This window comes from Ailuropoda melanoleuca, chromosome 10, assembly GCF_002007445.2.
Source record: "Ailuropoda melanoleuca isolate Jingjing chromosome 10, ASM200744v2, whole genome shotgun sequence".
Lineage (NCBI taxonomy): Eukaryota > Metazoa > Chordata > Mammalia > Carnivora > Ursidae > Ailuropoda > Ailuropoda melanoleuca.
Genome location: NC_048227.1, coordinates 7,263,862 through 7,274,794, shown reverse-complemented (window position 1 = coordinate 7,274,794; position 10,933 = coordinate 7,263,862). Strand labels below are relative to the sequence as shown.

The window sequence follows — 10,933 nt, the reverse complement described above, 5'->3', positions numbered from 1 at the left end:
TATAGTGTTGTGAACTATGGTCCGCATGCTTTACGTATTCATCTTATACCTGGAAGTTTGTACCCTTTGACCAACATCTCCCCATATCCCCCACCTCCCACCCCGGCAACCACCATTCTGCTGTTTCTGTGACTTCTGCTTTTTTAGATCCCACATAAAATGAGATCATCCAGCATTTTCTTTGTCTGCTTATTTCACTTAGCATAATGGCCTCAAGTTCCATCCATGTTGTCCCCAGATGGCAGGATTTCCCTCTTTTTAAGGCTGAATAATGAATATTCCATTGTGTGTGCGTATCACATTTTATCTAGTCATCCACTGAGGGACACTTAGGTCGTTTCCAGGTCTTGTCTGGTGAGAATAATGCTGCAAGAACCATAGGGCTGCAGATATCCCTTCAAGGTGGTGATTTCATTTCCTTCGGCTACATACCCAGACGTGGGATTGCCAGATAATCTGGTCGTTCTATTTTTAATATTTTGAGGAATTTTCATACTGTTTCCTATGGCCACTACACCAAGTTACATTCCACCAACAGTGCACAAGGGCTCCCTTTCCTCCACATCTTGGCTGGCACTTGTTATCGCTCGTCTTTTGAATGATAGCCATTTTAACAGGTGCAAGGTGATATCTCATTGTGGTTTCGATTTTCATTTCCCTGATGATTAGCGATGTTGAGCACCTTTTCATGTACCTATTGGCCATTTGCATGTCTTCTTTAGGAAAATGTCTATTTGGTCCTTGGCCATTTTTAAATCGAGTCATTTGTGGTTTTGCTACTGAGTTGTAGGAGTTCTTTATATATTTTGGAGATTAACCCCTCCTCAGATACATGATTTGCAAATATTTTTTTTCCCATTCCATAGACTGCCTTTTCATTTTGTTGATTGTTTCTTTTGTGGCTCAAAAGCCTTTTGGTTGGATGTCAGCCCACTTGTTTATTTTTGCTTTTGCTGCTTGTGCTTTTGGTGTCATATCCAAAAAATCATTGCCAAGGTCAATGTCAAGAAGCTTCCCCCCAACATTTGTTAAATAAAATGATCCCTCCTCATTTGAGAATATCCATGTTTTTACATGCATTTTTTTCTCTTTCGCCTACCTTTGAGTATTTCATGGGGTTTTCAGTCAATTCATTAAGTGTATTTCCACTTTATATTTTAAAGGAGAACTTATTTGACTAAATGTATTTCATATAGGATATATGGAATTAATTATGCTTTTAGGAATCTTTTTGAGTTTTGCCTACATTTGAATATTTAGGGATCTTTTTTTTCCTAGTTCTATGCTTGAAATCTTTAACAAAGTAAAAAATCAAAACAAAACAAACGGTGGCCACCAAATACAAAGACATCTAAAAACACAGTAAAGCCAAAAAGTCATAACAACAACAACAACAAATCATTTACAAGATCTATCACAAAATAAATAGTTCACATTGGGCTAAAATTAAAAGGTCAATATGTCACTGTTTGGCTTGATTATTGGTCAGGAGAGCCTTAGGCAAAATGACCTGCTCCTCTCCAAATCTACTCAACTAACGAAAGTTGTTGGGACAACTTTTTGGTTGAAAGGCTTGGACGGCCACTCACAACCTCCCCTTTTCCTTTGCAGCCCAGTACATGTTCCATGTACTCCTCAACTGACATCAACAAAATGGAACTTACGCAAATCATGGCTAAATTAAGAGTTGTGGTTGTTAAAGCCATGGATGTTAATGACATCAAAAACTCAAAAGCTGGGGCACCAGGCGGCTCAGTCAGTTAAGCATCCAACTCTTGATTTCAGCTCAGGTCATGATCTCAGGGTTCTGAGATCCAGCCCTGAGTTGGGCTCCACGCTCAAGATTCTCTCTCTCCCTCTCCCCCTGCGCCTCCCCCTGCTTGTGTGCTCTCTTTCTCTCTCTCAAAAAACCCAAAACCCAAAAAGGAAAAAAAAAAAAACCCTCAAAAGCTTCCTGTCTATATGGCAGAATCTTTATCCAGTAAACCCATGTTCCTATAATTCTTCAGCATGACATTCTGGAAAAAGGGCCCCTGACCCTGGTCCAAGCAACTCTGTTCATCTTTGGTGATGTATACAGCCACATTCTGGAAGGTCAGTGAGTCCGGAAAGAATTCTTAGAGTCAGTAATCCAGTAGCTCGGGGCTGGACGAGGGCAGTGTATAAGGTTGGGTGACAAATGCTCTAGTTTTTCTTTTGGCAGCTTGAATTCATTGCTGAATGAAATGAATGAAAACTCACTGACCCAGAAAATTCCCCTGCCTCTTTGTGATTTGTCCTTCTTCTCTTTCCCAAATTCTAAAACCAAAGTGGCAAATGGCAAAGGTGATGCTGTTCCCAGAATAGACAAGCAGGAAAATCACACCTTAATAGTTTAATTTAAGGTACATCTGTTGTTGGGGGGGGGAATCCCTCTTTCTCTGTGTCACTGCTCTCCAAAATTCAGTCATTTGCAAGAAGCACCTAAAATAAATAAAATTATTCATTGCCCCAAATGCATGATTTTGCAGATAATCACCATCATTGAGAGGTAATATCGTTGGGGTCACTACCATTGGCGCCCTGTCTTTTCCACTTTGATGGACCAGAAAAATAGTTTAAAGTTATTTTCCATATGCTTACTCCCCCTGCCCCTACCTATGCCTCATCTTTTAAAAAAAAATCTCTTCCCATCCTTATTGCACAAGTAAAATAACTCTCTCTAAGCTCACCACAAATAACCAACCATTGTTGAATCTAATGGCCTATTTTCGGTCCTCATCCAATTTAACGTCTTTGCAACTTTTTAAAATAATTGTCCACTGCTATCGACTGAAATCTCTCTTGGCTCTCAGGACACCAGCCTTCCTGGACTTCCTTTTGGCAGCTCCTAGATCCACTACTTATGCTCCTTGTCTCTCTTTTCTTCTGCCTGCTTCTGAGAGGTTTTCTGGTCCCTGGAGTTTTGGTTTCTATTTGTACAATCTCTATCTACGTGTTCTTCCTTCTACGTGTTTAGAGAATGGTTCACCCTTACACCAAGCTAGAAACCTAGATACAGTCACGGGGTCCTCTCACCCCCTCGTCTTCCATAACCATTTGGGTCACCAAGTTCTGTCCATTTTATCAGAGAAACCTTTCCTCCTTCTAGTATTTTCCTGTTACTTTCAGGGCCGGTGCCTTAGCCTAAATCTTTGCTGATTCTAGCTGGACCGATCACCATCTCTTTCAAACCGGTCTCTCTACCCCTCGGAACAGCCCCGCCACTACAGTCGCAAGATTTGCCAGTTCTAATAAATACGGCAGATCCTGCCCTTCTTGTAAAGGCATTTCCTCTGCCTGAAAAATGAAGTGTAAGCATCACTGCGTGGCTCACAGGGTCTCTATGATTTATTCTGCAGCTACCTGTCCTCTAGTCCTCCCACAACACTTTCCCTTTCAGCGCTGGCCCTATCTTAAGATTACCTAGGGTGCTTCCTGTTCCTACAATGCCTTTTCTCACCTTCCACCTGGCATTCCTATCCTTCGAGATCCTGGTTCAAATGTCAACTGACGTTTCTTCCCTGAAGACTTTCCTAGTACCTCAGGCCAGGTGAGTTACCCCTTCTCGAATGAATTGCCCTTTGGCAATCCATTTGAATGGTAATGACAGCTTAACTTTTATAGAATGCTTATTAGGTGTGCCAAGTTCTTTACTTTCATCATCTCACATTTCCTCGTTATAAGAGATGCACTAGGAAGGCATTAGTATTTTTATCCTGAATTTTCAGCTGAAGTTTAGTTAGATTAAGGCAAATTGACCATGGTCACAAGTCTATATACAGTTGAGGCTGTTTGACTTTTCCAGTATCCACTGGTTCCCAAATTCCAGCGTGCATCAGAATTATCCATTGGGCTTGTAGAAACACGGACTGCCTGACCCCCGCAGACTTTCTGATTCAGCAGGTGTAGGAGTGGGGTCCAATAGTCTGCATTTCCAAACAATTCCCAGGGGATGCCTACGCTGCCGCTCCTGGGACTGCACTTTGAGAGCCACTGTTTCACACCTTTGCTCCTGAAAGGGTCTTAGAGAACGCACAGCATCAGCATTCTCTGGGAGCTTCTTAGAAATGAAACTTCTCGGGCTTCACCCTAGCCCTGCTGAAGGGGACTCTGCATTTTTAACGATTCCAGGTGACTGATGTGCACGTTCTGTGTACCCATCACACATTTCTGTACCGAGACAGGCTCTAAAGCGGACAACATATAACTTTTAATTTACAGAGAGCGTCTCTGGTGCAAGAGTGAGCAGGGAGCACTTCCGTCACCCCGGGGTTACAGAGGCGGGGTGGGGAATGAGGTTGGAGACTCCCGGGCCTCGGCTCCGCCTCCAAGTGGCACCGCGCCCCGCCTCTCCCTCCGAGCCCAGCCCGTTAATTGGCCGTCGGAGTTCCCCGACCGCCCCCCCCCGCGCCCCGCCCCGGTTTCCGCTCGGCCCCGCCTCCCCGAGGAGGCGGCTGCTGCGCGAGGCCCACGCGGCGCTCTCGGCCCACGCGGCGCTCTCCTCCCCCGCACGCCGGCAGCTCCCTCGGGTCCTCCGGAACACCGAGCCCTCTTCCTAGAGCAGCCCCGGAGGAGACCCCCGACTCCTCGCTTCCTCGGGTGCCAACTTAACCGGCACCCGGAAGTGCAGACGTCTCCGCAGGTCCTAGAGTCATCTTTAGAGCTCCTGTCGTTACTCTTTCACGCCGCAAACGATGCTTGGACTCCTGGCCTTTGGCAGACAGATGAATGAGACCCAGTCCCTGTCCATATCAAGGACTGCAGGACTGGGTGATAAACTCTGTACCCGGAGGAGCTGGAGGCGCGGGGGCCGAATCGAAGCAAGCTGTCCTGGAGGGGTAACGGCCCCGGGGCTGGCAGTCCCCTGCCATTAAGGCGCTCCGGTGTTTGGTGAATGGAGAGCATTCCGGGTGGAAGACAGCTGCCGGGAAAACGTCTTTCCGCGCAGGACTTGAGGGTGCCTGGAGATGAAGTTGGGAAGGTAAGCCGGGGCGACCCCGAAGGGCTTCGTGTGAGTGAGAAGACATTTAAACGGTGTTCTGCGTAGCCCAGATGGTATTTTTAAGCAGGACATATGAGCTGTGATTTGCATCTTTAAAATACAACTGGCAGCCAGGCTGGGTTTGGAAGAGGGAAAAAAAATCTGACATATGTGTGAAGTATGGTGACAGAATGGAGACGGGGGTGGCCTGACATTCATTTACTCGTTAGCAGGCTTGTCTCTTTCATTGATGTAACTTGCGTGAGAGGAGGACTGTGTCTGTTTAGTTCATTTCTCATGCCCAGCACTTCGAAGAGTGCCTGGCACACAGTAGGCCCTGAACTCATGTTTTTGAGATGAATGAGTCAGTTCGCGGTGGATGGGACTTCCTGATTGGAGAGCAAATGAAAGTGGGAGGTAGAGGTGAGCGATCACCGAAGACTAGAACACAAATAGCGGCACCGTGTTTAGTGGGTGCTGCTTGAGCTCTTCCCCCCGGGATGCCCACCAACAAGTTGCTGTAGGACAGGCTAGAAACTAATGGTGTAGTCAAGGGAGGGGCCAGGGCCCAGAATGTGCTAACAAGAGCCAGTTGTAGGTTTTAGTCCCACCAACCAAGAATGTCAGTCTCCTTTCTGCCCACTTACAGCACCCAATTTGAGAAGTGCCTGCTTTTTTGTTTTGTTTTGAATATTCCCATCCACATGCAAAGAATCCATATGACTCTGACTTTAAGGCTGTTATTTCATTATATTGATGTATCATTTAATAAAACCATTCCCTGGCGCTTTTGTTGTTTGTTTACCTCCACAGTTAATGCAGGAATGAATGTCTTCATGTCTTGCTTTTCCTTTTTTTTTTTTTTTTTGCTTTTGTTGACTATCTCCATAGATTACTAGTCAGATAATATTACATCTTTTAGCTCTTACTCATATTCCCTCACTGCTTGCCAAAAGGTTAATAATGGCAACAGCAATATCTATTAATACAACACTTACAAATTGAGTATGTACTGGTGGTAGGCCCTGAGCTGGGCTCTAGGGGCATAATATGAGCGATCTGGCACAGACCTGCTCTCATGTAGCTTCCAGTCTCGTATGAGAGGGTGGCATTCATCAAGTTATCACACAAGTGTATAATTACAAACTGACAAATAGTGTGAATTAAAAATACTGGCCGCTAACTAAGACGGTGAAACTAGTATTACAGTTTCAGCAGCACCAGTGGTAGTTTGCGGGGTTTCATTTTTAATTTTCCTACTGTGCTACCTTCATTTAAAATTTTCCTACTGTACTTGAAACAAATAGTTTCCCAGGATTGCCTTGCCTTCTAGGTTTTAAATTAACCTGACTTGTTCCTACCTAGTTCATCCTGCTGCTTAAGGAAAGTCCTCTATTGTTTTTTTTTTTTTTTAAGATTTTATTTATTTATGTAACAGACAGCCAGTGAGACAGGGAACACAAGCAGGGGAGTGGGAGAAGAAGAAGCAGGCTCATAGCGGAGGAGCCTGATGTGGGACTCGATCCCGGAACGCCAGGATCACGCCCTGAGCCGAAGGCAGCCGCCTAACGACTGCGCTACCCAGGCCCCCAGTCCTCTATTGTAAACCAGCAAAAAATTTACAAATTTAGGCCTGAATTCTTTCAAGATGAATAGCTAGAGAGTACTTAGGAACTCATCCTATCCTCTCCTCTTCATTTTTTAACAGACTCCCCATATCAAAGTTATTTCAACTGTTGGAGCTAAGTAGAAAAGACTGCCTCTTGTCTACCTAACTCACAAGGCTATTATGAGAATTTTTTTAAAAAAATTAAGAGGCTTTGCAAACATGGAGGGTTTTTGGATGATAATCCCCTGCATTTGCACTCCCCTCTTTACTATTGTTTGCTTTATTTCATGTCTATTCAACAAATATTTACTGGACATTAATCTTGGGCCAGGCGCTGGGGATGCAAAGATAAACAAGATCCGGGCTTTGCCCTCATGGAACTTACATTGTAATGTGCACTGGAGCACTGTGGGACAAGGTGAAGAGAATTTGAAAGTCACTACCTATCCGGTCCCATCACTGCACAGCNAAAAAATTAAAGAGGCTTTGCAAACATGGAGGGTTTTTGGATGATAATCCCCTGCATTTGCACTCCCCTCTTTACTATTGTTTGCTTTATTTCATGTCTATTCAACAAATATTTACTGGACATTAATCTTGGGCCAGGCGCTGGGGATGCAAAGATAAACAAGATCCGGGCTTTGCCCTCATGGAACTTACATTGTAATGTGCACTGGAGCACTGTGGGACAAGGTGANACAGCCAGCGAGAGAGGGAACACAAGCAGGGGGAGTGGGAGAGGAAGAAGCAGGCTCATAGCAGAGGAGCCTGATGTGGGGCTCGATCCCATAACGCCGGGATCACGCCCTGAGCCGAAGGCAGACGCTTAACCGCTGTGCCACCCAGGCGCCCCCAGAAGAATGAACATTTACCTCTCCGGTGTTTTGACTGCTCCTCGCTGCCCATGACCCACAGCAGATCTTTCCCCTCAGGCATGCCCAGAGGATGCTTTATCTAATTATTAAAAGTTTGGACCCTCTCTGCCAGTAACGGGGCAACAGCTTTTCTTTTAATGCCCTTTTGAAGATTTCTATAGTATCCCCTATTTGTACTGTACGTACCCCAGTCTCTGGGTGTATGGTTAACAGGCCCAGTTGTCAGTCCTCTTCTAAGTCAGCAGAGGCCCTAAAATCCTTGGTACCAGTTATGATTTTGTTACAGGCACCGAAAGGTCATATAGCTTCCGGTTGCCTAGACTTCGAGGGGGTGGGGCCAGAGGGCAGGTAGGTTTAGACTGGTCCCCCAAATTTTTAGATCATGCCGGGTCCTCCACCATTCTCTTTCTGTTGTTTTTCAGTCCAAGGGCTAACCACCAAGACATAGGTCCAAACTCTATTAAGGCAGCCTCGGTGGAGGAAGGCACATGCAGGGCACTCGCGAGGACTAACGTGGGACTTGGAGTCGTACTGTGAGCGGTCCGCATGTTGGGTGGTGAAAGGGGAACCGTTCCGAGCGTGCGCATTAGTGCCCCAACGTGTGCGCGGCGGCTCGGGGAGGAAGGGGCGGGGCGCCACCGGCGGCGAGGGGCGGGCTCGGCGCCAGCTGCGTAAAGTGATTGGCTCTGCGATGGGGAGGGGGCCCGCTTCCGCCAGACGACGGAAGTGGCTCTCCAGCTCTGCCAGTAGGCCATGGAGACGGTGGCACAGTAGCGACCTAGGTGTGAGGATTGCAGGGGCGGCGGCCATGGAGGCCGTACTGAACGAGCTGGTGTCTGTGGAAGACCTGCTGGTGAGGCCTGGCCTCGAGGGAGGGAAAGGGAACATCGGACGGGCGGGTCCGGAGGAGAGTCTGGTTGGGGCCAGACCCTCTACCCAGCACCAGTTTTGCCTAGGGAAGCTGAACTACGGCTCCCGGCATGCACTGCAGCGTCCGGCCCCTGCTCAGAGGTTCTACTTTGTACCCTAGCCTAATGGGAGTTGTAGTTTTCTGCGCCGCCACGCCCCAGACTCGGGGCCTGCGGTCTGGCGTGAGAAGACTGACAGGTTCTGGGCGCGTGCGGGAGTTAGGTGGTCAGGGTACGGACGCCTTTTTTTCTTTTTTCTTTCCTTTTTTCTTTCTTTCTTTCTTTTTCTTTTCTTCCTTTCTTTTTTTTTTTTTCTTTTTACTGTTCCTTCAGTGAGGGGGTAATATAGCGACTACCATGAAGTTTCATTCGGGCCGGTGCTAAGTGCATTGCAGGCCATATCTCAATCTTTGTAGCTCTAGGAGGTGGGCACTGTTTTTATCCCAATTTGCAGATAAGAAAAGGCCCAGGCCCGACAGGGTGGGGCTGGTTGGGGGAAGCAGCCACCGACGAGGGACTGCGTGGGTTGTTGTTGAGCAGTTCTGACAGCGTGTTTACTGTTTAGCCACTCGGGGTCAGCTGCTTCGGGAGTGGTGCCTGGAGCCGCCACCAGGTGGCATCTCCGCTCGGTACCACTAGGGGGAGGGAAGAGGACGGGGTTACTGTCCAAGGAGACAGCCCGTCGCTAAGAAGCAGAATCCCTGGGTCTGGGTTCCAGGGATGAAGCTAGCAGAACCTGGGGTGCCAGCTGCCAAGACCCGCGAGGGAAATGTGGCAGAGACTGGGGAAGACGGGTCGTAACTGGAAACTGGACACACAGGTCCTGGTAGAGAATGGCGCGCCCCTTCATTTCTAAATGACTCCTCTCCTCTCCTGTGGCAGAAGTTTGAAAAGAAATTTCAGTCTGAGAAGGCAGCAGGCTCCGTGTCCAAGAGCACGCAGTTTGAGTATGCCTGGTGCCTGGTGCGAAGCAAGTACAACGATGACATCCGTAAAGGCATCGCACTTCTGGAGGGTGAGGTGCTGGGCTCCCCCACTCTCCCCTTACCAGCTGCCATCTGGATCTGTCCTCAACTGCCATGGCCTCGTTCACTCCCTCCGTCTCAAGTGCTGGGATCCTTTTTCAACACGGGAGCCTATAATAGTCACAGTTATTTTCCTGTAAACACCTGTGACAAGGGCTGCCCCTTAGCCTGGCTTCTCCCAGTGTGCTTTTGACTCATTACCACCTCATCCTTGTTTAGCCAGACAGAGTCGGAGCATGTCGGTCCCCGCAGGACTCGGGCGATCTGGTAGCCTGACCACAAGAAGGGTGACTTGTCTGAAGTCACAGCTAATGGATTAGTGGCTGAATGAGGACTAGAAGCTCCTGTCTTGTGTGTCCCAGTCCCTTGCTCTCTGCTCCCACCATGCTGCTTATTCAGAGCTGTTGAAAACCTTTCGTGAGGGTGGTGTGGAAGAAGTACAAAGACAGGCCCCAAACCTGGGAGCAGGTGGCGCTGTTTTGGTTGGAATCCTATTTCCTGTTGGTTTTGGATGGGTCACTGTTTGTCGGAGGCCACCATGCTTGACCTTTAAATTTCTGTGTTCCCTGTACCCCTTTCTCTTGGTCAAGTCATCATGTGTACACAAACAGCATTCTAGCAAAGGACGGTGAGACTCTTTTCTAACACAAATAGCTTCACGCTACATTTGCCCATTGTGCTCATTCCGATTTTTCAGGTTTCCCTACAGCTGGCCACAGCCGTAGATGGGGTCTCTAAGCATTGCCAGTTCTAGTTGAGGAGACAGAATAGACACTTGGGAAGACTTAGAAATACCTGCGAAACGACTTAACCACAAATTCTAACGCATAACGTACAACTGAGCACATAAGCCTCTGGGAAGTCACTGAATTCAGAAAGAATCAGGCCGCATCATTCAGGGAATGCTAATGGAAGATGAGTTTCGAGCTGATTTTTTAGAAGGGGAGGGAGTGCAGACTTACTTGAACACGTGTCTGGGCAGCAGTGAGAACGCACAGCAGGTGCCCGAAGTGAGGAGAGCTGTCCTTGGCTTCTCCGGCGCCTTGCTTTCCTCTGGGTTCCCTCAGGGGCACTGGAGGTGACTGCAGTGTCGAGACCAGGGTGTTGACCACCTGGGTGTCTGGCAGCCTGGGTCCATGCTGCCCCAGAGGTCTGACTGGGGGGCCAAGAGGGACCGGAGCCGAAACGGAAGTTCAGGACAGTGCTTTCTCCCAGGGTCATACGGGGAGGCAGGGAGCGGAAGGGGTCTCTGGGACACAAGCAGTAGGAAAGGAGAGAAGCAGTGTTCACACTCTCCTCCGCCTTCGCAGAGCTGCTGCCCAAAGGGAGTAAAGAGGAGCAGCGGGACTACGTCTTCTACCTGGCCGTGGGGAACTACCGGCTCAAGGTAAGGCGGAGTTCCCTTCTTCCCCCTCCGCGCGCCTTGGGTGGGCCACAGCGCCCTCTCGCTTCTCCTCCAGGGGAGAGCCCTGGCCGTCAGGGAGGCCAAGGAGGGCTGTAGGTGGCGGGGCGGG

At 48.2% G+C, this 10,933-nt stretch overlaps 1 protein-coding gene across 2 annotated transcripts in view; it reads left to right on the top strand.

Annotated features, from left to right (window-relative positions):
* Window positions 1–4,472: 4,472 nt before the first annotated feature.
* Window positions 4,473–10,933, top strand: part of FIS1 (fission, mitochondrial 1) — a 7,599-nt gene continuing 1,138 nt past the window's right edge. The window contains exons 1-3 of one of the 2 annotated variants that reach the window (XM_019792642.2): window positions 4,473–5,002; window positions 9,277–9,409; window positions 10,730–10,806. In XM_019792642.2, coding sequence (XP_019648201.1) covers window positions 4,916–5,002; window positions 9,277–9,409; window positions 10,730–10,806 — 297 coding nt within the window. In that variant the 5' untranslated portion in view covers window positions 4,473–4,915. Of the gene's footprint in view, window positions 5,003–8,182; window positions 8,340–9,276; window positions 9,410–10,729; window positions 10,807–10,933 lie in introns of those variants that run through there. The other variant, XM_002929816.4, reaches the window with a different exon arrangement.